Raw genomic sequence first — 23,053 nt, forward strand, 5'->3', positions numbered from 1 at the left:
GCCCCTGAGGTACCCACCTCACTCCACAAAACACCAGGCGGTGACTTTTTTTTCTTTTTATTGCCCCTCACCAGGCAAAGGGTTGCCCGGCTCAGCCAGCAAGTCATTATCGTGTTGCAATGGAGCGGTTCGCCCCTCCAGGAAAATGCGCAATTGGGAATGTACTGAAGTTAAAGAAAAAGCCAGCCCAGGAAAAGGACTGCCCTTGGTCCTAGGTGTTTGGGCCACGGCGGGACAAGGCCACAGTACCAGAAGGACAAGACCATCCAGCATTGATCACACGTCCAGGGAAGAGGCGGGGGACAGAGAGGGAGTTCTAGAAGGCGTGGCAGGAGCGGGCCCAGAGCCCCCAGCGCCCAACACACGCCACTGAAAGATGCTGGCATCCTTGCCACCTAGGGAGACGAGGTACGAATCGTCATGCGTGAACCGGACGCTAGTCACGTGGCTGCCGTGGCCTGAGTACATACGACTTGGCGCCTGGACCAGAAAAAAAGTCAGTTGCAGCAGTGGCAAGATGTCATGCTTACCCACCTGGACCCAACGGTCCCATAAGGCCTCACCTTGGCTCGAGCACACGGATACTGGAAAAGGTGCACTTTGCAGAAGTCGTCCGCTACAGCCACCACACGTTCATTGTGGGAGCGGCATAGGGAGTTGATGTCTGTCCCATCAGAGCCATCGGGCCACACACCTAATACAACAGGTAGCCTCAGCCACTAGGGCGCTTCCCACAGCATACAGCTACAGTGTTTAGGGTTTCCACTCGGCAATCCTTCCCAGTCCCAAGAGCCAAAGAGTCCTTTTGGCCTGTATTTGCCACTCTGATGCCCACCCTGTGACACTTGACACACACCCAACATTCTGATCCCAGAACTGGTTCCACCTTGTTTCCCTAGCCCTCCTAAAGGTTTCTGCGAGCTGGCTTCACTGCTCACCGTAGACGTGGAAGCCCAACACACAGGTGTAGGTAGCCCACTCCCGGTCTCTGCTCTCATAGCGATTCCTTAGTAGTTTGCAGCCTCCAGCCACGTCCCCTAGGTAGAAATTGTCCCAACCAGCTCAGTAGTGACCGTGACCTGATCATAGGCATAACCAGCCAGCCATTATGAACCTCACTTTGTGCTTACTGAGTCTCACTGAAGTTGTTTGATTTGGTTTGGCTTTAAAATAGTCTAAGCCCAGCCTGGTGGTGGTGCGCCCGTTTAATTCCAACACTCAGCAGGCAGAGGCAAGTGGATGTCTTTGAGTTCGAGGCCAGCCTGATCTACAGAGCTAGCTTTTTTTTTTTTTTTTTTTTTTTTTTTTTTTTTTGGCACAGGGTTTCTTTGTGGCTTTGGAGCCTGTCCTGGAACTAGCTCTTATAGACCAGGCTGGCCTCAAACTCACAGAGATCCGCCTGCCTCTGCCTCCCGAGTGCTGGGATCAAAGGTGTGTGCCACCATTGCCCAGCTTTCAGAGCCAGTTCTAGAATAGCCAAGGACAAAGATTACACACACACACAAACTTGTCTCAAAAAACAAACCAAAAGCTGGGCGATGATGGCGCACGCCTTTAATCCCAGCACTCGGGAGGCAGAGGCAGGTGGATCTCTGTGAGTTCAAGACCAGCCTGGTCTACAGAGCTAGTTCCAGGACAGGCTCCAAAGCCATAGAGAAACCCTGTCTCGAAAAACCAAAAAAAAAAAAAATAGTCTAAACCTGGCATGGTGGCTCACACCTTAAGAGGCAGACAGATCTCTGAGTTGGAGGCCACCTTGCTCTACAAAATGAGTTCCAGGACAGCCAGAGCAATATAGAGGAAACCCTATCTTGAAAAGAGAGAGAGACTGGCATAGACATGCCTGGAACTCCCCACCCTTCTGCCTCAACCTCTGGATAAATTCTAACAGTTTCCATCAGTTTTCCTTCCTAAATGAGTTAGCCCCTTCACACCTGCCCTGAGAAACTACAGGAAGACAATCTTTTCTTACTGCATTGTTCCTGAGATTCACCTGCCTCTGTCTCTCAAGTGCTGGGATTAAAGGTGAGTACCACCATCACCTGGCATTGGTGAAGGTTTGTGTGTAGAGGGGGTGTTATTTTTTTGGTTTTTCAAGTCAGGTTTTTCTTTGTAGCCCTGGCTGTCCTGGAACTCATACTACAGGCTAGACTGGCCCCAAACTCAGAGAGCTGTCTGCTGAGTGCTGGAGACTAAATGTGTGTGTCCCCAATGCCAGACTTTTTGTTTTGTTTTTGAGACAGGGTCTTGCTAAGTTGCCTTGGCTGGCCTGGAACTCATAGAAATTCCTCTGTCTCTGTCTCTGAAGCTCCCCGATAAAAGGCATGTGCCACCATAACTGGCCATTCTTATGTAAAGAAGACATGGTGTGAAAGGCTCTGTCCTACGTGTACAGTTCTCCATATCTGTCCCTCTGTTTGATACTCCGCTAATACCACCATTCCTCCTGACTAGGAGCCTCCTATCAGACCCTCATCTACAGTCACTAGGAGGGTGACAGATGTAAAGGCAGAAGGGGCCACACAGAGAATTCCAGGCCAGTCTGTTGCAAACCAAACCAAATAAAACAACAACACAAACACACATTTCGATTATCCCCATCACCCTGCCACTCACAGTAAAGAATCTCATAGTCCCCAGAATTGGACATGATGAAATTCCCATCCTTGGACCAGTCAAGGTGAGTGATAAAACTGGAGTGCCCCTGGGGAACAAGAGTCAAGAATTTGACAAGATAACTACCATTTCCCATTTCCAGACTAGCCCTTAATGCATCAGACCCCAGTTACTGTGCACAATTAACAAATCCCACCTTCCTTCCACCGTAGCGTCCTTACCATACATTTGCCAAAGCGGCTGGCCTTAGTACCACAACTGGAAACGCTATAGATGTAGATCATGTTGTCATGGGAACCAATAGCCAGGTACAACCCATCTACAAAGAGAGTTATTCAGACACAGAAGAGCCAGAGCAGGATCCAAGTCCAGGGCGGGGGTGGCTCCCACCTGGACTGTACCGGACAACTGAGAGCTGTTCATTGCCATCAGTGACATCAGACACAATCTCTCTGGTCTCTGTGTCCAAAACCAACCACCTGAAAGGGAGAAGGGAGGGAAGTGAGAGGGCAGGATGTGAGACCCTAGGCAAGAAGTTAGGATGAGACAGAGAACTTCAGAAAGGCTGTGACGTCTGGAGAGGGCACCATTGCCAGGGAATGGGAAGAGGCTAAGGGCAGAGAGAAGCTGAGGAAGGGTTTCTGATGCCTCCTGGAAAAGAAGTCAAAAACTACAGACCAGGCCTACCACAAAAACTTTGTGGAGTCGGTAAGCCTGTCACTTCCCTGTTTGCCCACCCACACCCACCCCTCCGAGTCCCACTGCTTCCCCATCCTGGGCTGACATCCCATTCTGCTCCCAAACACAAGAATATAGCTGAGGAAGGCTTGGTGACAGAAGGAGAGGGGAGGCCTGGGCTACAGAGAAGCACCGCCCCTCCCCCCACAAAAAAAGGTGTGGTTCAACACTTAAGTTAGGCTTGGTCACCTCGTTCCTTCTCCTGTTACCAAGAACCCTTCCCAGACCTTCCTGCTTTTCTTCATAGATGTGGTGTTCTCACCTCCCTGTGCTCAGGCCTACAACCACAACTGCCCCACTCGGGTGGAAGTCAGCACACAGACCCGTCTCCTGGGAAAAGAGAAGGTACATTTAGGAAAATGCCTTTATAAGGGGCCTGTGAGACAGGGGAGAGGCATCAGGCACAGGATGGAGAGGAGAGAGAATACACACAGAAGTGTAAGGGCGATTACTAGAGATGTGAGGGTGCAGAGAACGGGGGCGCTTGGAGTTGGGGGAGGAAAGGGCCTGGACACACTCAAAATTATGTAGACAAATGCTAGTTAAAAATAAGTTTAATAAAGTTGGATGGACACCTTGTCAACTTAATAACTTCAAAGGATCCTCCCAAGGCAACCGGAAAAGAGGAGTTTGGGAGACCTGGGACAGACAGGCCTCTTGGACCCTCGTAAGGAAAAGACACTGAAACCACTTAGCTGTGCTACAGACAAACTTACTTAGTTGCTGAATCAAGATGAGGTCTGAGGCAACAGCAATGCCCAGGTAGCACAAGGCATCACTTTTACCAGTCTGTACAGAATTTCTGTTGGAATAGCCGATAACCATAACATAACTGGTTGTTCCAAATGTAGAAGGAAAGGCAATGTTAGGGAGTAAGAACAGGTGTAACATGGTGAACCAAGAGCAGCTGACTCTACCTTTAAGTCCATGCTCCAGGCCAGAGCATGGCCTTCCCCGTCCCACAGGCAGAGCTGCCGGTCATGGCCACAGGTAAGGAAGCGGTTCTGGGAGGGATGTGTACAAAGTCCCCACAGCTCATCAGTGTGGCCCTGCAGCAGAACAATGTTTGTTACCACTACTCCTCCCCAACTCCCTTCCCTACTTCTTTCCCTGGCTTTTGGCTCCCTAACCTGAATAACAGGGGAGAAGCCCTGAGCCAGGTCTCCCCTCAGTAATGCATTCTTCGTGGTTCCCACCAGCAGCTCAGAGCCAAGCCCTTCAGCAATGGCCCTCACAGCTCCAAAGTGTTCTGGAATCTACAGAGTAATAAGAGGATGTCAAAAGCACACTGACCATTCCTCTCCCCCCTCCCTTCCTTGACCTCAGCCGATCTCTCACCTCAGCCTCCTGGAGGGCCACCAACCCAGGCCCCCACTGTACCAGCCGTCGGTCCCGCCCACCACCACTAAGCACTGTCCCGTCTCGTCGGAGACACAGAGCAAAGATGGAACCCTCATGAGCGTGCGCCTGGGCCACGATTGTGTAGGTCTCTGTTGGTAAAACCCTAGGTAAGTCATGCTCTTAAGAGTTCAGGGACATAGGGAAAGGGCAGCTTAGACCATCACAACACAGGATAACATGTATCTCCTAGCTATGAGCACCTACAGAAGACTCGCTAAGCTTAGTGGCTGCCAATTGAGTCCACAGTAATAGTGGCAAAACTGAACTTTGAATTTGAGATCTGACAAACTCAAGTCCCTAGCCTTCTCTCCTTTACCGTATGGCTCCCCACCCTTCTAGACTAGTCCCCCAGAGAGTTCATCAGTTCTGAAGATGAAAATTTTGGAAACTCTCTACTCTGTTTCTACTGAATTTCTGAGATACCAACATTCTAGATGCTACCCCCAAACACATACCTTTGGCCCCACCCCTGCCTGGGGTCTTGGAATCAGAGACACTCCGCCCCCAAGTGAGAATGTTCCCCTCGGAGTCTCCAGTGAGAATGTTCCCATCAGGGAGGAAGACAAAGCAAGAGATAAACTTGGGTTTCTTGTATTTCTGGAGGAGGCAGAGATCAGGGGTCAAAGGGAAAGGCAAACACCAGATCACAGGACAGTTGGGGGTGCTGGGGCACATTGGAGATATAGTACCCAGTCCCACTTCCCTCCCCACCACCTCACCCATCCACACCTCACCCCAAAAACACCCTGTTTCCGGGCAAGGGTCCCATTCCCAGGAACCCCTGCTCCACTACTCCAGTTCCAAAAGTGAACATGAGATTTTCCACTGGTGACAATACAGCTGCTGTCACGAGGGCTGAAGCCCACAGCCAGGACTGAGTCATTCGTACTCTGAAGAAAGGAAGACACTTGATTCAGTCACCCTCTGCCCTGAGACACTCGTCTTTGACGCTTCAATTTTTTGTTTACTCTGTTTTGTTTTTAGAGACAGGGTTTCTCGGTGTATTCCTGGCTGTCTTGGAACTTATTTTGTAGACCAGGCTGGCCTCAAACTCAGAGATCCTCCTGCCTTTGCCTCCCAAGTGCTGGAATTAAAGGTGTGTGCCACCAAACCTGGCATTTGGTTCTGTTTTGTTTCTTTTTTTTTTTTTTTTTTTTTTTTTGGTTTTTCGAGACAGAGTTTCTCTGTGGTTTTGGAGCCTGTCCTGGAACTAGCTCTGTAGACCAGGCTGGTCTAGAACTCACAGAGATCCGCCTGCCTCTGCCTCCCAAGTGCTGGGATTAAAGGCGTGCGCCACCACCGCCCGGCTCTGTTTTGTTTCTTGTGACAGAGTCTCATGTACCTCTGGTTGTCCTGGAGCTACCAATGTAGCCAGCTGATGATGAACTTTGAACTCCTTATCCTCCTGCCTCCAAGTGCTAAGTTTAAACATATGCACCACCAGTGGCTTTTTTTTTTTTTCTGTTGTTTGTTGAGACAACTTCTTACTCTATAGAGCAGCCTGGCCTAGAACTCTCAGTGATCCCACTTGAGCTTTTCAAGTGCTGGAATTACAGGCATGAACCACTACACCCAGCTCTTGACTCTTCAATTTATTTGCATTACAGTGCTGAGAGTGATTGAACTTAGGGCCTTGTGTGTGCTAGGTAAACACTCTACTTCTGGGCTAATACCCCCAGCCCTCTTTCCTCTTGCAGTCTTCAGAGTAGCTGATATGACAGGCTTAAGTCACCAATACTCTGCACCCTGGCAGCTGGTCTACAAAAGCCCTGAGACCCAGGATAATTCTTCTTTCAAGGCTCTGGTAGAAGCCTGGAGGTGTGGGGCAGTGGTAGAATGCTTGCCTGGAGTACTCAAGGCCCTGGTTTGACCCTCAACATTGCAAAGGAAAAAAAAATGATCCCCTAAAAACTATATTCCCAATTATAACTTCTGTAGTTCCCAATTCACAGATTAAGAAACAAAAGCTGAGAGAACTGAGAAGCACTAATCAGAAGGAGGTATATGTATAAGTAAGTCTGGAACTGTCTGTATTCCACCATTCCCAAACCCAGATTCCGAACCTATTAAGTCACCTGGGCTCCTCACCTTGATCTCAGCCAGCTTCACTCCCCGGTTGCAATCCCATACAGACAGCATGTGCTCATTGGAATCATCCACCACACAAAGAAAAGCACCCTGATCCTGGGGAGGGGGACACAACAGAGCTCTGGAGGTCTGGACATTCCAAACATTAGACAGGTTGGGAGGGCAGAGGAAGTTGATAGGTGTCTTTCTCAAGAGAACAGGTTGGATGAGCGAGCCAGGGATACCAGAGCTCCCCCCAGGCTTCCCGGTAAAATGAAAGGGTGGTGTCTTAAGCAAGAAGAAGGATCTAGACAGACAGGGTGGCACTTCTATGACACTTGCCGGGTGGAGGCTAGAGGTAGAAGGATCAAGAGTTCAAAGACACCCTCATCTCCATATTGAGTTAGAGGCCAGCCTAAGGTACGCGAGACCCTGCTTGCTTCAAAAAACAAATAGGGATCTGGAAGCTTTGTGCACAGCTTACCACTGCTGAAAAGGCCAAGGCCCCCACACCACGTTCAAAGGCACCCAATCCAATCTCCTGCAGCTTTAGGAGCGTCTCTGAGTCCCAGATGTGAACCACAGGCTGCAAGGGCTAATGGAAGAGAAGGATCAGAACTCTGAAGAAAAACTGGTCTGTAAGGTCATCCTGGCTGCTTGATATTCTGACTTGAACTTACCTTCCCATCCTTGTCTACTCCAGCTGTCTGTCCTGAGGCTACACGAACACCATCAGGGTGAACAGCAAGGCTAAGCAGAGGGAGGAGAACTCTAGGAAGGGGTCTCTCAAGACCACCCAAGACACCTTCTCCTTGCTTAAGAAGCAGCAAGGCACCGGGCGGTGGTGGCGCATGCCTTTAATCCCAGCACTTGGGAGGCAGAGGCAGGCGGATCTCTGTGAGTTCGAGACCAGCCTGGTCTACAAGAGCTAGTTCCAGGACAGGCTCCAAAACCACAGAGAAACCCTGTCTCGAAAAAACCAAAAAAAAAAAAAGCAGCAAGGCAACTCTCTTTTCTGCCTTTTCACCCCCAGCCAGACCCTCTTCCTGTCAAGCCCACCAGTCCCAAACCCCAAGACCCTTACCATCGAACGCAGTCTGTGTGACCCCGGTAATGTCTCTGGCCGCCACCTCCAGGACCCCCTGGGCCTCCCCCAGGCCGGTACAGCACCACTACACAGGCAATAAAGTAGACCACCTCCCCAGAGCGCAGCACAAACAGATTAGAGCGAGAGTCACGGCCCCTGTACCCATAACTGTGTTGGGGACCATGGTCAAGGAAAGGACCAGATCAAAGATCAAGGAAAGGACCAGACCAAAGATCAAGGAAAGGACCAGACCAAAGACAGGACGGAAAAGGGTGAAGCACGGAAATGGCAAAGCCGCTGCTCGACATTCCCATCCACAGCAAGGTGGACGGGATCTCTGTGCATTGCCATCCACAGCAGGGTGGATGGGATCTCTGTGCATTGCCATCCACAGCAGGGTGGACAGGATCTCTGTGCATTGCCATCCACAGCAGGGTGGATGGGATGGTTCAGAGGACTCCCTGTCCCCACGGACACAGAAACTATAAAGGAACGGGGACCCCTAGTGGGATGGGGTGGATCCCATGGAACCTGAAGGGATAGGATACACCCAGTCAAGGCTGAGGGTCTCCGGGGGTGGGCCACTGGGCAGCTCCTCAAGACTTCGGATGCCAGATGGAATGTACATGGTGATGGGGCGGCCACGAAGAAACATCTTCACTGAAATGCCTTCTACAGAGACAAGGAGATGTAAGCCTCCCTTCCAGAAGACCAAAGCGGCATACCCACCATACCTGACAGGTCCCCCAAAGTAGCTCCTAGGGCTATTTTTTTTTTTAAAGATTTTATTGTGTATACAGTATTCTGTCTGAATGTACACCTGCAGGCCAGAAGAGGGCACCAGATCTCATTACAAATGGTTGTGAGCCACCATGTGATTGCTGGGAATTGAACTCAGGACCTTTGGAAGAGCAGGCACTGCTCTTAGCCACTGAGCCATCTCTCCAGCCCCAGGGCTATTTCCTAAACCCTAATTCCATCATCCAAGTTCCTCCCTCTGCCTCTCTGTACATACCCAAATTATAATTGCTCCTCCGAGATCCAGGACCCCCAGGGCTGGAGAGGGGGTCTTTGCTCCCACGGCTATTGGGAAAAGGCAAAAGTGTGAAGACTAGGATCAAGTCCCAACACCTGAGGTGGGTAGGGTAAGATACTGATAGGTTCATCCCAGTCAGCCTGCTGGTGTGGGGCCACTGTCTAGAGAAACAGGGACTTTTAATTCCAAAGGAAGAAGTGAGAGAGGGAAAGAAGAAGGAAAGAGATGGGAGGGAGAAAAGGAAAAGAGAAAGAAAAAGCAATATAAAGATGAGAGAACGGGACCATAAAACATGTAGCCTGTGCCTTGTCTTCTAAGCCTCTTCTGACCTTTTTATTCCCATATTTGTAAAATGGGCCAAAGTGAAAGCAGAGCGCGCACCTGTCCTACCTTTCAGGAATCTGGGAGGTGGCAAAGTCTCCCAAAGGGAATGACACGTGAGCCCCAGAGGTCACTGTCATTGAATGATGAGCTGACACAGCCAAGAAAGTGACAAGGCTAGAGTAAACCTTCAGGTTCACTAAGACACTTCCTGGCTCTGGGATGTTGCCCTGTGGTACAGGAATGGCAGAACTTCGTAGCAAGAGGGGAATCAGCTGATGTGCTGAGAACAGCCGTCTGTGAAGAATCACCAGAGCTGCCAGGTCTCTCTCTTCCCAACACTCCAGAGGCCGAGAAAGGAGGATGACCATGCCTTTTAGGCAGGCCTGGGCAACAAAGTGAATTTAGGCTACAGTGTGAGAACCTGTCTCAATTAAATAAGATGTCATGGGAACTTAGAGCTCCTAGAATTTTGAAAGTTATGTTGTGATACAAAAAAGCTAGCAGAATGAGAATCAGTAAAAATTGGGTTCAGAGCTTGATTCTGTGACCACAGGCACCCGATTACCCTCTCTGTGCTGCTTCACCTGGTCAATGGAGAGCACAGGAGACCACCTACCCACCGAAGATGCTACAGGGCTTGACTGACATGGAGGAGAGTTTCAGCACAGTGCCCAGAACACTACAGGAGTCCCAAGGAATGCTTTGTTTCTTTCTTCCTGTTGGGTAATGAGGTCACCCACCCCACCCAGGAAGGGAGAAAGTCAAGAAACTGAGCCTGGGGTACAGCAAGTTGAGGAGGAAAAGGAAGGCTTACCCACCTCTCTGTGCTCCCTGACCGCAATAGCAGGTTCGCGGAGGAAGCTGCCTTCCTAGAGAGTTTCTGCCTGGGCCGCTCTGAGGGGGATGAGGAAGAGGAGGAATTTCTTCGTGGCCTGGTGGGGCAGAATGAAAAAGTGAAAGAGCAAGCCCTACAGTCCTGCTTCTCAGACTTCCCACCCTCTCAGCTTCCACCACAGGACACCTACGTGTCAGAACGCTGAAGGGGCTGCACAGGCCTAAGGACCCCTGGGGGACCAGGAGAGCCTGCACCACTGCTGCTGCTGCATCCTTCAGACTGGGTCCCACTGGGCTCCTCACTGCCCCCTTGAAGAGCTGGAGGCCCATTGCTCAGGCCAGGTGGTCCAGAAGACGGCTCCATCTCCAGTTTTCCCTCTGTCTGGGTGCCTCGGCTCACCAAGGAAGGGCTGCACGTAGGTGGCAGTCCTGGAGGAGCCGTAATGCTGCTGAGGAGACAGCAAATCAAGCTGATGCCCCAAGTTTCCAGGAAGGAATAATGAGTGTACTGACATGCATACCTGTCCCTTGTTGAAGCCTGTATGCCAGAGTCCTGCAGGGAGGTGGAGGGGCCATGCAGCCGCAGCAGGCGAAGGGCTTCTGCCAGGGCTGCCTTTACCAGTTCCATCTCTTCTTCCTGCACCCGAAGCCTCTGGCTCAGGGTTTGCAGGGTCTCATGAGCAGGGCCCTCACCTGGAGAAGGGGCAACAAACACTCAGAAAAGTGCCACTACCTGGACAATTAAGAGGGTTCTGTCCTCCTGCCCAACTTTACAACCCAACCATTCAATAGGACTACCCACTTTCAAGCAGTCCAAAGTTTGTAGGCTTATCCAGAGGGGGAAAGACAGATGGTAGAGGATCAAGCGCCTCCTCCTCCTAGCAGGGCATGCAGTGAGCCTGGCAAAACTCCCTTCCTGCTGCTACCCCAGCCTCCGCAAAGACAGGGAGTACCATGGAATACGGGGTGGGGGCGGGGTGGAGGGGTATGGAATACTGCCGAGGTACGTGGGAGCCAGAGAGAGATGTAAGAGCAAAACAGGTGAGGAACTACAGCTCCCTCATCCCACCAGAAAGCGCAAGTCTCTACCAAATGCAAACGCAGTCAATAAGCTAGAAAGTGGACAGGACAGTAAAGTCACACTGAACGGCCAAGGTGTAAGGAACGAGATCTGGTGACCGTACAGAGTAACAACGGAGAGTATTTACAGTGTACATCCCAATGTGACTGTGGGAGTCAGAAATAAAAAGAGCCGGAATTCCCAGGGAAGAGGCCCAGAGTGACACAGCGATCAAGGAAACTTAGAGAACCAAGAAGTAGAATGACTTTAAGGAAGTCCGAAGTGACAGTAGGAGGTTCTGAGGAACTAGAGTCGGACAACCTAAAGAACCAAGGAGGATGCTCAGAGCCCATGGGGTTCAAGAGCACGCGGGCACGCCACTAGACAGCCGTCCAGCACTGGCAGTGCCCGTCGGGCTGGCGCTCCCGGAATCCGGGCCACGCCGTCCGCCCCGCCCCATACTCACCGGGCCCCGCAGCCCCGTCCATCCGGCCCCCGCGTTGCTCCGAGCGGCAGCGGCGGAGGCGTCTAAGCCGCGGGGGCCATGGTTGGGGAGAGGGGAAGGAAGCACCCCGGGCGCGCGCGCAGAGGGATGCCGTGCCACCCCCGGGGGGCGCTGTTGGGCACAGGGGACAAGGCTTGGAGGGGGCGCTGTGAAACCCGGGCCTGCTATTCTCTGGGGGATGGGTTCCCCGGGGTGCGGTGACAGGGCAGACCCGAGCCCCAGCGCCGCAGCACAAACAGGCGCGGGACCCGGAGTCGCCAGCAAGCGCGGGACGGGGGCGGGACGGGGGGGGGGCGGGCCGCCAGGTAACCCTTCCCTGTCCGGGCCCCCCCCCCAGGCTCTGGCCGGGGGCGGGGACACACGGTTGACCTCTCACCCCGCTAGGCTCTAGCCGGGCTTCCGGGCCCCAGGCTCCCAGAGGACTTGGGAGGGGACGCAGGGCCTGAGGTCTGGGTCTCTACTAAACCCGGAGCCGGGCGTACCAAACTCTCACTTCCGCGAAAGGCCAGGGCGGGGTCACGAAATGGGCTTTCTGCCTGGGGGCGGGGCCTTTCCTAAAGGGCAAGACTAAGGCATCCTGAATTGGGGCTAGCAGAGGGTTATTAAGGCTGGAGTGGGAGGATGCCCAGGGTATTGGGGTCAGGATGGCATTAGTCCTGCTGAAGCTAGGCTGGGCTGACTCAGCATCCTGCCTGCCCTAGCCAATCCCCAGCCCCGACGGCTCCTCACTCCCTTGGGCAGAGATGGGAGATGGCGCCGGTGCTGCCCGTGGTGCTGCCCCTCCAACCCCGTATCCGTCTGGCGCAGGGGCTCTGGCTCCTCTCCTGGCTGCTGGCACTGGCCGGTGGCCTCACCCTCCTCTGTAGCGGGCACCTCCTGGTACAGCTGTGGCACCTTGGCACCTTCCTGGCTCCCTCTTGTCCATTCCCTGCCCTGCCCCAGACTGCCCTGGCAGCAGGAGCGATGGCTCTAGGCACAGGACTAGGGGGCGCAGGAGCCAGCCAGGCAAGTCTGGATGCAGCTCGATACCCTCCCTGGCGAGGGGTCCTGAGTCCGCTGCTGGCAGCTGGCACTGCTGCAGGAGGAGGATTGCTGGCCCTTGCCTTGGGGCTAACCCTGGTTTTGCCAGCAAGTCTGCACCAGGGACTGGCGGAAGGCCTGGAGGCTGCCTTGACTCACTACAAGGACACAGAGGTGCCTGGACACTGTCAGGCCAAACGACTGATGGATGAGTTGCAGTTGAGGTACCACTGCTGCGGACGCCATGGCTACAAGGATTGGTTTGGTGTCCAATGGGTCAGCAACCGTTACCTGGACCCCAGTGACCAAGATGTGGTTGAGTGAGTGATTGATTTGCTTCTCTTTTCCTTCTCCCCCTCCCTCCTTTGTCTTGAAATTCTCACTCAGGCATGCAATAAATAGAACATAGTAGCAAAGAGAATGGATTACAACTGTTTATCAGCTGTGCTGCCCAGGGCATGTTGCCAAACCACTCTGGGCCCATTCCTCATCTGTAAAATGGAGATAACTGTACCTGTCTTTATCTTCTAGATAGGCTCCTATCTTTTTTTTTTTTTTTTTTTTTTTTTGTTTGTTTGTTTTTCGAGACAGGGTTTCTCTGTGGTTTTGGAGCCTGTCCTGGAACTAGCTCTTGTAGACCAGGCTGGTCTCAAACTCACAGAGATCCACCTGCCTCTGCCTCCCGAGTCCCGAATGCTGGGATTAAAGGCGTGCGCCACCACCGCCCGGCTCGATAGGCTTCTATCTGACAGAGCTGTGGAGATAAATTAATTAAGCGTGCTAGGATAGTAAAGCACTCAGTAGATGTTTTACAATAATTTTTTTCAACTGCCCCAGCCCTCAGCTGCTCCTCTAGGCCTCTGTCCGCAGTCATCTAACTATGTGGCCTATGTTTTTACAGCCGGATTCAGAGCAATGTGGAAGGTTTATACCTGATTGATGGAGTCCCCTTCTCCTGTTGCAACCCCCACTCACCCCGGCCTTGCCTGCAAAGCCAACTCTCAGACCCCTATGCCCATCCACTCTTCGATCCTCGGCAACCCAACCTAAACCTCTGGGCACAAGGGTGCCATGAGGTACTGCTGGGGCACCTGCAGGGATTGGCAGGCACACTGGGAAGCACGCTGGCTGTCACCTTCCTGCTGCAGGTCAGTCAGCCAAGGACCCCACCTCCTTCCACTTTCAGCTCTGGTCCCGGTTCCCCTGACCATCAGTCACTCTTTCCACTTGTTCCTCACAGGCTCTAGTGCTCCTCGGCTTGCGGTATTTGCAGACAGCGCTGGAGGGGCTTGGAGGAGTCATTGATGGGGAAGGAGAGACCCAGGGCTATCTTTTTCCTGGTGGGCTGAGAGACATACTGGAAACAACCTGGCTACAGGGAGGGACTGCCCACAAGCCAGCACCTGAGGAGGCCCCACCAGAAGAGGAACCCCCCAAGGAGGATCTACCTGAGGCCTAGTAACCTGAGGGGGGGGCGTGGACAAATACGAAAAACTTACCTTTTTTATTTTATTTTTTTGGTTTTTAGAGACAGGGTTTCTCTGTGTAGCTTTGGAACTCACACTGTGACACTGTGGACCAGGCTGGCCTTGAACTCACAGAGATCCCTGCGCCCCCCCCCCCCCCAGCCTCCCAAGTGCTGGGATTAAAGGTGTGAGCCACCACCGCCCAGCAAATTTACAATTCTTTACTAGGGCTGAGGAAGGAAAGGTTCGGAGCTTACAGGAGTTAGAGCAGTCAGAGACAGACTGGAATGAAGAGGAGTCCGGGTGTCCTGGAGCCCAGCCTTTGCAGCCAGAACCACCAAGACTGAGAATAGATCAGGGTAACAAGAAAGTGACGCCCAATGGACTGGAGACTGTTGCTAGTACACAGATTCTACAATAAAGTTTTTGAATGGAACCCACTGCTGTCTCTCTTGTCTAGGGGATGGGGCCTGAAGGATTGATGTCTGTGCAGAGGAGGAATCGGCCTGTGTAGGAATAAGCTGTCGCTATCTCTTGGGATTAGAGCGCAGCAAGGAGCTTTGCCAATGAAGAGACACACGAGGCCCTCCAGGTTGAGATTCTTTATTCTAGAGGTAGGAAGGGGATCCGCATGCTCAGGTGGGGAGGGTCCAGCCCAGCTCCTCTAGCCCCCCAGTGCATGCTTGTCCCCAATAAGTTACCCAGTTCCCTTAGCCACCCTCCCTCCTGAGTCCATCTGTCCTGCTCCACCCCAGATGGGGCTGACCTGGCTCAATACAACAGCTGCTTGTCCCTAGCCTGTAGGCAGTGCCACATGGCAGGCTGGGGGAAGGGAGGAAAGCAGCTGGGCCACACCCTGTGGTTGGAGGGGCTGCCTCTGCTTCTGAGGGGTCAGGTCTTTTTTTAAAAAAAAAAAAAAACCACATCCTGGATTGGCCTGGAGCCCAGTCCCACAAGGTATGTGCCTAAAATAAGGTAGAAGTCAGGATGAAGCTGCCATCACACCTCAATGGCTGGGTCTGAGCCCTGGCCCTGCCGCTGCAGCTGCTCCTCCTGCTTCATCTTAGGTTTCTCTGTCCGTGTGTGCCATACTAGTACCTGTGAAGGAAGGGTAGGGTCAGGACCAGCCATGCCCAGGGCCCTGAGGTGTGTGCTCTAGAACAGATCTCACCAGCCCTTCTTCTGCATTCAGAGTTGGTATATAATCTATGAAGTATGGGGGTGGAGGAACTTTACGGCCTCTAAAATGGGGTTGTTCATGTCCCTGATAAACACAAGGGTTCACAGAATCTGTAAGATGAAGTGGCAGGAGCCTTCCCTGACTCTCAGTAGTCTTTTCAACAGAGTGAAAGCTGATGAGACCAGAGATCCTGGTTCAAACACCAATTCCACTTCTCCACCCTCTTACCTGAGTACAGTTGGCAGCCCGTGGCTCCAGGTCCTTGGGATCCACGAGATGGCTCAGGAGACTACTCTCCAGGTAGCCCCGGGGTGCAGTAGCATCAAACTGGGCATTGGGCTTAGCCACCAGCAAGGGCAGGGCAACAGCAAAGCCCGCCATGTCCAGGGGAAAGGGCCTGGTGGGTTCCCATGCTGTATGGAAACCCACAACCCGGCCATCCTGTACCTGAGGACCCTCAAATCGCAGGCCGCCCACCAGCCCCACAGGCCACACTGAAACACCACGAGTCCAACGCATCTAATAGAGATGAGAGAAAAAAAGAGAGCTGTGGCCCAGGGGAAAGAACCACTTTGTTCACTGATACCTCTCCCTACTGCTCCCCACCCTCACCCAGCAGCCTACATCCACACTCATTAGCAAGAAGGAAGCTGATGCTAGCTGGCCTCTTTTCCCACCTTCATCCCAGGGCTCACCTCCTTAAAGAGCTCCCGGCTGTAGGTGTTGTCATCGTCAGCAAAATACACGACTCCCTGGGTCCCTGGTGGTGGTGGGTCTTTCTCCCCACCAACAGCACCCCCTCTGCCTCGGAGCCAGTCCAGGGCCTTGTTGCGCTGTTCTACTCCTCGGGGCCGAACCCATCCTGGCTCACCTTCCCTAAGTCGCTGAGCCTTGGGGGTTGGGACAGCCAGGTGTGTGAAGAGGAGACCAGAGGCAGCCAGCAGCCCCGAGACCAGCGGGGTAGGGCTCTCAGCATCCTCCACCAGCACCCAGTGTACACGGGGCACCAGGCTCAGGGTCTGCGACAGCCGAACCAGCTCTGCCTTCTGTACCAACCTGCAGGGGGAGAGATGCAGGAAGGAAGGGGCCAGGCAGCCTTGGCCCACAGCACTTAGGATGACAGCTGCTCCTGGCCAGTTAGCATCTCTCCTGGCTTTTTCTCCACCAGTGCCCAAGCTCAGCATGTGGGCACGTGTTATTTAGGACAGAACCCAGGGCTTCGGGTATTCACACGAGCATCAGGACACTGCCACATTGCCTCCCTCTACCTTAAGTGTCAATTTCATGCAGATGTTCACCTGCCCTGCCTTTCCAGACCAGGTCATTACCCACTTCAACCTCAGGACTCAGACTGGGCCAAGACTATAGGGCACACGATTTTGAATCAGATGGATCTGGGTCTGAATAATTTTGTATTTTGTTCTAGTTTTCAATACAGAGTCTTTTTTTTTTTTTTCAAGACAGGTTTCTCTGTGGCTTTGGAGTCTGTCCTGGAACTAGCTCTGTAGACCAGGCTGGTCTCAAACTCACAGAGATCCACCTGCCTCTGCCTCCCGAGTGCTGGGATTAAAGGCATGCGCCACCATTGCACGGCTTCAATACAGAGTCATGTGTTGTTAAGGCCCCAAACTCCCCAAGCTGGTGAGGATGGCCTTACACTCCTGCTCCTCCTATCTCTGCCTCCCTTATGGGATACCATATCCTGCATGCTGTTTTATCAAGTGAAATGTGCTGGGAAATGGTTTAATCTATGCATCAAATTTACTCAGAAGGAAAAGTGGTTTAAGAAGATGGGCATAAGCTGGGCAGTGGTAGTGCACACTTTTAATCCCAGCACTTGGGGAGGCAGAGGCAGATGGATCTCTGTGAGTTTTAAGCCAGCCTGATCTACAGAGAGTTCTAAGAAAGCCAAGGATACACAGAGAAACCTTGTCTTGAAGAAACAAAATAAATAAATAAACAAATAAAGGAAAGAAACGAGGGGCAGAGTGATGGATACCTTTAATCCCAGCACTTGGTGGTAGAGGCAGGCAGATCTCTTTGAAGTTTGAGGCTAGCCTGGTCTACATATCAAGTTGCAGGACAGCCAGGACTATATAGAGAGACCCTGTCTCAAAAAAATAAATAAGATGGATAAGGGCTGGAAATGCATCTCAGTGGTAATATATTTGCCTAGCCTGTACATGGTTCAATCACCAGTAACTAAATAATAAAAATAAAATAAAATTAGGTGAATGCTTTGATAAGTTTTATAAATATTTTGGCTTTTGAGATAAAGTCTCACACTTTAGCCCAGGCTAGCATCAAATTCAACAACTTTCCTGGCTCTGTTTGAATCTGAAATTACAAGTATGCTATCATCCCTAGCAACAATATTATTTATTTGTTTGTTTGTTTGTTTCAATATTAGGTATTGAACCCAAGGCCTTGCATATGCTAAGCAAGAACTTAGCCACCATGTTATACCTCCTAGACAAAGATATATTTTAGAAAAACAAGTTAGGGGCCGGGAGGTGGTGGCGCACGCCTTTAATCCCAGCACTCGGGAGGTAGAGGCAGGCGGATCTCTGTGAGTTCGAGACCAGCCTGGTCTACAAGAGCTAGTTCCAGGACAGGCTCCAAAACCACAGAGAAACCCTGTCTCAAAAAAAAAAAAAAAAGAAAAAAGAAAAAGAAAAAAAGAAAAGAAAAACAAGTTAGGACCTTTAGTCCTAGCATTCAGGGGGCAGAAGCAGGCAGATCTCTGTGAATATAGACCTGCCTGGTCTATACAGTAAGCTACAGGCAAGTCAATGTGAAACCCTATCTCAAAATTTAAAAAAGGAAAGAAAAAATAGAGTCAGAGAAACAGTTAAGAGAACTTGATGACCTTACAGAGGACCAGTGTTTGAGTCCCAATACCCACATCATCTCACAACCACCTGTAACCCAGTTCCAGGGGACCTGCCACCCTCTTATGGCCTCTGTGGCATCTGCACTCTCAGTGCACAAACCTGCACTCAGGCAGGAACATAAATTCATAAAATAAAAAGCAAGTAAGTAAACAAGATAACAAATTCTAATCTATTTTAACCAATTAAATCTTGGAAGGCAAAGACACAGGTGTTCAAGGCCAGCCTGGTCTACATAGCAAGTTCCAGGTCAGCCATAGCTACACAGTGAAACATTGTCTCAAAAAATTAAAGGACTGGGTGGTTGTGGCAACACTTGGGAGGCAGAGGCAGGTGGATCTCTGTGAGTTTGAGGCCAGCCTGGACTACAGAGTGAGTTCCAGGACAGCCAGGACTGCACAGAGAAACCCTTGTCTCAAAAAACAAAGCAATCGAAAACAAAACAAAAAATAAATAAATAAATAAAAGAAAGAAAAGAAAAAGAAAAAAGAAAGTCCTGGTCATTTTCCTCCAGATGAGAAACTTGTTTGTTCATTTTGAGACATGATCTCCTTGTGGAGCCCTGACTGGCCTGGAAGTATCACCGATTATTTATTACATATACAGTGTTCTGCCTGCATGTATGCTTGCAGGCCAGAAGAGGGCACCAGATCTCATTACAGATGGTTGTAAGTCACCATGTGGTTGCTGGGAATTGAACCAAGGACCTCTCAAAGTACAGCCAATGCTCTTAACTGCTAAGCCCTCTCTCCAGCCCCTATTTGGTTAATTTTGAATGTCCAACCTGAAAGAAAGAACTGGAATATGTGGTTTGCCTCTTCTGGGTTTCCTCCTCATCAGTTCACTGCTCTGGGAGTTGGTGGTTTGTGTAAGTGTACGAGTGACAGTGTCTACAGTTGCCTAAGTGGTTTAGTCACCTGGGTCCAGGAAGGTATGCTAACGCTAACAGGACTTTGTGGCTGCAGGTCCCAAACTACACTCCTAAATTGGCCTTCTCAGTACTAAAACAAGGTTTTGACTTAAAAAAAAAAAAAAAGTCAAACATCTAGTGCAGTCTCCCTGGTTAAAAAATAAAAAACGAAGCATAATGCAAGTAACAGGATCCTGCCCAAAACCATTTCTAAAAGCTGGTAGACTACCCTGTCCCTTTCCACAAGCCCTTGCTGGGGATCACTGTCAGGGCCTAGGAAAAGCTAAGCTTAGCCCTGTTTTTTTTTTTTTTCTTCTTCTTTTCTTTTTTTAATGTGTAGCCCAGGCTGGCCTCAAACTCGTGATCCTCCTGCCTCTGCCTCCGTCAGCAAATCCTACCAGCATGCACCACCACAACCAGCAGCCCTGGTTTTCTACACAGGTATTTTTACTTTTTTGTTCTTGTCGTTGGGTGTTTTTTGTTTGTCTGCTTGTTTGTTCTGAAACAGAGTCTTACTCTGTAACTCAGGATGGATACAAACCAGTAGTCATCAGACTCCCAAGTGCTGGGATCACGGATGTCAACTACCACACCTGGATCTAATCAAAGTGTTAGAACTTTCTAGCCAAGAATTTACTAAAAGAAATTAATTCATGGAGCTGGAGAGATGGCTCAGTGGTTAAGAGCACTGGCTGCTCTTCCAAAGGTCCTTAGTTCAATTCCCAGCAACCACATGGTGGCTCACAACCATCTGTAATGATATCTGGAGCCCTCTTCTGGCATGTGGGCATACATGGAGGCAGAATGCTGTATACATAATAAATAAATCTTTTAAAAAAAAAAAAAAGAAATTAAGTCATTGTTGAGCTCAAATTTTCTTTCAAACTTTATAGTGTCCTATTTTAAAACTCAGAGCAGTGGTGGCACACACCTTTTTTTTTTTTTTTTTTTTTGGTTTTTCGAGACAGGGTTTCTCTGTGGTTTTGGAGCCTGTCCTGGAACTAGCTTTTGTACACCAGGCTGGACTCAAACTCACAGAGATCCTCCTGCCTCTGCCTCCCGAGTGCTGGGATTAAAGGCGTGCGCCACCACCACCCGGCTGGCACACACCTTTGATCCCAGTACTCCCCAGGAGACAGAGACAGGTAGATCTTTATGAGTTCAAGACCAGCCTGGTCTACAGAGCTAGTTCCAGAATAGCTAGGGCTACAAGGAGAAACCCTGACTCAGGGGAGGAAAGAAAAGTTTAGCAGTAACTCAGTAAAACAATCTATTTCCTATTATCATTTTGCCTATTTTTTTTTGTTTGTTTGTTTTTTGAGACAGGGTTTCCTAGTAGTTTTGTAGCCAAAGTCCTGGAACTCGCTCTGTAGACTAGGCTGGCCTCAAACTCACAGAGATCTGCTGCCTCTGCCTCCCGTGCTGGGATTAAAGGTGTGTGCCACCACCGCCCAGCTTGTCTATTTTTATAGGGAAAAAAAAAAAACTTTCCCACAAACCTTATTAAAGATAGATCATTTATCTTGCCATTTTGCAAACTCTAGTCTAAGGATTATCCTAGTTTAAATTCATCATTAGCCCATCTTTTTGGTAAATGCAGACCTTTAGGATGTACCAAAGCCATACCTGGCATAGGTGGGGGTAATGACATAAATAGTAGGTAGAGCCTCAGGTTCAGGGGGCTGGGCTGGGACAGGGGGTGGGCGGCGGAGATCAGCTTGCAACTGGGAAATCCTCAGGTCCTTCTGTCGAAGCTGCTCAGCTGCCGCTCGCAGTGGAGAGAGGCAGTCACATGGCTGGCCTGGTCCCAAGATTCACCAACAGGGAATGGGAATTGGGGCAGAGAACCACAAGACAGTAAGTAGTTCAGCAACCCAGAGTCAAAATCCTTTTAACTCCTAGCCAATACTTTTTTTTTTTTTTTTTTTTTTGGTTTTTCGAGACAGGGTTTCTCTGTAGCTTTGGAGCCTGTCCTGGAACTAGCTCTGTAGACCAGGCTGGTCTCGAACTCACAGAGATCCGCCTGCCTCTGCCTCCCAAGTGCTGGGATTAAAGGCGTGCGCCACCACCGCCCGGCTAGCCAATACTTTTTTAAAAAAAAAGCATGGTGGTAGGCAGGTCACTCTTTCAACTAGCAGGCACGCTTTATCTTTCTTTTATTGTTGTCTTGTTGTTGTTTTTTTTAATTCCAAGTCCATTTTCTTTCTTAAGATTTTATTTTAGTATATAGTGTTCTGTTTACATGTATGCCCGCACACCAGAAGAGGGTACAGAGCTCATTATAGATGGTTGTGAGCCACCATGTGGTTTCTGGGAATTGAACTCATGACCTCGGGAAGACCACTCAGTGCTCTTAACGTTTGAGCCATCTCTCCAGGACTACCGTTGTCATTTTAAGACAAGGTCTTGCTATATGCCTGCAGGCCAGAAGAGGGCACCAGACCTCATTACAGATGGCTGTGAGCCACCATGTGGTTGCTGGGAATTGAACTCAGGACCTTTGGCAGAGCAGGCAATGCTCTTAACCACTGAGCCATCTCTCCAGCCCCAAGGTCTTGCTATATGGCCCCAAGCTGGCCTCAAACCCTTAACCCACTGGCTTGTTTTCCAAATGTTGGGCCACTATATTCAACACTTTTTTCTTGTTATTATTGTGTAGTCTTGGCTGTCCTGGAACTAGCTCTGTAGACCAGGCTGGACTTGAACTCACCGCTGGGATTAAAGGCATGTGCCACTACCGCCTGGTTCAACTCTCATTATTAATCAATTCCATCTGTCACTTTTTTCTTTGCTGAGGCTTCACTCCAGGGCCTCAAACTTGCTTGTGCTCTATCGCTGCACCCTCAGCCCTGCTATTTTAACTCGAGCTGGTTATCTGCCAGCCTTCCTATCCTTCCTACCTATGATCCTAATGTTACTTTCTAGACTAATAAGGAATAGCAAAGTCTGAGCCACTCGACACTCACGTAATGGCAATACCTGAGAAGCGTTTACCCGAATTTCTGAATAAAAGGCTGGATTCAATCTGCTCCATGGTCTGTGACCACTGACTTGTCAGTAAATTCACTGATTCCATCACTGGATAAACATTTATTGAATACTCTTGGGAAACCCTGCTTTAAGATAAAGCAAAGAGGGGAAAAAAGGGCCCTACTCTCTCGGAGCTATCACTCTGGTGAAAGAAGCAGACACTAATAAAGTCATTACAAATTGCGATATGGGCCACTTAGAAAATAAAATATTAAAAAGGAATCGGGACTAAGAAGGGTTCCTTGAGCTAAGGTGGTCAGGGAAGTCCTCTCTGCGGTGACATCTGGCCTAAAACCTTAAGAATGAGAAATAGATGGCGGAGGGGGGGGGCAAAGAGCTTGAGGGGAGAACGAACATAGGATTCTCAAAAACCTGTCAGGGAGGGGAGGGGTGAGAAATGGGTTGCGCGGCGGCAGCGGAGGCGGCGGCGGGGTCATTCCTGGCCTGGCTGGCATTCGTGGAGCTGCAGACCACGGAGTTCTAGACATGGGGCCACCGAGAGCTGTCCCGAGGGTCGAGCGGGAAGCAGCCGTCTGCGGGGCTCGTCCCCTGCGCCTAGGGCCGGCCCTCCGCACCCCGCCCCGCCCCGCTCACCGAGCTGAACCAGCGCGTAGAGGAGGCCAGCGATCGACACCAGGAAGTAGGCAAGAAACACGTTCTTCAGCTTCAGCTTCATGGCCGCGCCGCCGGGGCAGGCGGGGTCCGCCGGGGACCGGCAGGGACAGGTCCGCCCGCCCCTCGGCCCTCCCGCGGGCCCCGCCCAGCCCCGAGCCCCGCCTTCCCCGCACCCCCTTGTAGTAGTTCTCGAGAACCTGGGTCTCCGAGAGCCACACGGGGCCACTTCCGGCCAGTGGTGCCCTTCCCCAAGGTAATTTCCGGTCCCTCCTC

At 50.9% G+C, this 23,053-nt stretch overlaps 3 protein-coding genes across 5 annotated transcripts; 1 reads left to right on the forward strand and 2 right to left on the reverse strand.

Moving 5' to 3' along the window:
• Positions 1-69: 69 nt before the first annotated feature.
• Eml3 (EMAP like 3) lies at positions 70-12,133 on the reverse strand. Of its 3 annotated transcripts, none has more exons than XM_057778974.1 (22): positions 12,045-12,133; positions 10,625-10,796; positions 10,295-10,552; positions 10,088-10,201; positions 8,925-8,992; positions 8,458-8,581; positions 7,907-8,077; positions 7,503-7,572; positions 7,307-7,417; positions 6,844-6,939; positions 5,490-5,645; positions 5,211-5,352; positions 4,693-4,844; positions 4,485-4,610; positions 4,272-4,403; positions 3,617-3,684; positions 3,007-3,095; positions 2,838-2,935; positions 2,617-2,704; positions 939-1,037; positions 564-694; positions 70-480 (listed from the first exon to the last, which is right to left on the reverse strand). In XM_057778974.1, the coding sequence occupies exons 2-22, from the start codon at positions 10,729-10,731 to the stop codon at positions 277-279; spliced, it is 2,604 nt and encodes an 867-aa protein (XP_057634957.1). In that variant the 5' UTR covers positions 10,732-10,796; positions 12,045-12,133; the 3' UTR covers positions 70-276. The 3 variants fall into 3 exon arrangements, with proteins under 3 accessions (XP_057634957.1, XP_057634955.1, XP_057634956.1); XM_057778972.1 differs by lacking the exon at positions 12,045-12,133 and adding an exon at positions 11,630-12,029; XM_057778973.1 differs by lacking the exon at positions 12,045-12,133 and adding an exon at positions 11,630-12,029 and having other exon boundaries at positions 71-480; positions 10,295-10,549.
• Positions 12,058-14,575, forward strand: Rom1 (retinal outer segment membrane protein 1). The gene is made up of 3 exons (XM_057778978.1): positions 12,058-13,008; positions 13,590-13,836; positions 13,929-14,575. The coding sequence occupies exons 1-3, from the start codon at positions 12,419-12,421 to the stop codon at positions 14,145-14,147; spliced, it is 1,056 nt and encodes a 351-aa protein (XP_057634961.1). The 5' UTR covers positions 12,058-12,418; the 3' UTR covers positions 14,148-14,575.
• Positions 14,576-14,747: 172 nt separating this feature from the next.
• Positions 14,748-23,018, reverse strand: B3gat3 (beta-1,3-glucuronyltransferase 3). The gene is made up of 5 exons (XM_057778854.1): positions 22,760-23,018; positions 20,762-20,936; positions 16,030-16,390; positions 15,563-15,853; positions 14,748-15,252 (listed from the first exon to the last, which is right to left on the reverse strand). The coding sequence occupies exons 1-5, from the start codon at positions 22,839-22,841 to the stop codon at positions 15,154-15,156; spliced, it is 1,008 nt and encodes a 335-aa protein (XP_057634837.1). The 5' UTR covers positions 22,842-23,018; the 3' UTR covers positions 14,748-15,153.
• Between the last annotated feature and the right edge of the window lie 35 nt (positions 23,019-23,053).

This window comes from Chionomys nivalis, chromosome 8 (genome assembly GCF_950005125.1).
Source record: "Chionomys nivalis chromosome 8, mChiNiv1.1, whole genome shotgun sequence".
NCBI classification, from domain to species: Eukaryota; Metazoa; Chordata; class Mammalia; order Rodentia; family Cricetidae; genus Chionomys; species Chionomys nivalis.

Bases quoted from the DNA above. Each gene is read 5' to 3' on its own strand.
- Eml3 (XM_057778972.1), bottom strand. From the start codon at position 11,651: ATGGACGGGGCTGCGGGGCCCG. The intron at 5,646-6,843 runs GTGAGGAGCCCA...TCCTTTCTTCAG, and splicing joins TGAAGCTGGCTGAGATCAAG to AGTACGAATGACTCAGTCCT. The intron at 4,611-4,692 runs GTGAGAGATCGG...ATTACTCTGTAG, and splicing joins TGGCCCTCCAGGAGGCTGAG to ATTCCAGAACACTTTGGAGC.
- Rom1 (XM_057778978.1), top strand. From the start codon at position 12,419: ATGGCGCCGGTGCTGCCCGTGGTGCTGCCCCTCCAACCCCGTATCCGT. The intron at 13,009-13,589 runs GTGAGTGATTGA...ATGTTTTTACAG, and splicing joins AGTGACCAAGATGTGGTTGA to CCGGATTCAGAGCAATGTGG. The intron at 13,837-13,928 runs GTCAGTCAGCCA...TGTTCCTCACAG, and splicing joins CTGTCACCTTCCTGCTGCAG to GCTCTAGTGCTCCTCGGCTT.
- B3gat3 (XM_057778854.1), bottom strand. From the start codon at position 22,841: ATGAAGCTGAAGCTGAAGAACGTGTTTCTTGCCTACTTCCTGGTGTCG. The intron at 20,937-22,759 runs GTGAGCGGGGCG...TCTTGGGACCAG, and splicing joins CTACGCGCTGGTTCAGCTCG to GCCAGCCATGTGACTGCCTC. The intron at 16,391-20,761 runs GTATGGCTTTGG...CTCCCCCTGCAG, and splicing joins ATTACCCCCACCTATGCCAG to GTTGGTACAGAAGGCAGAGC.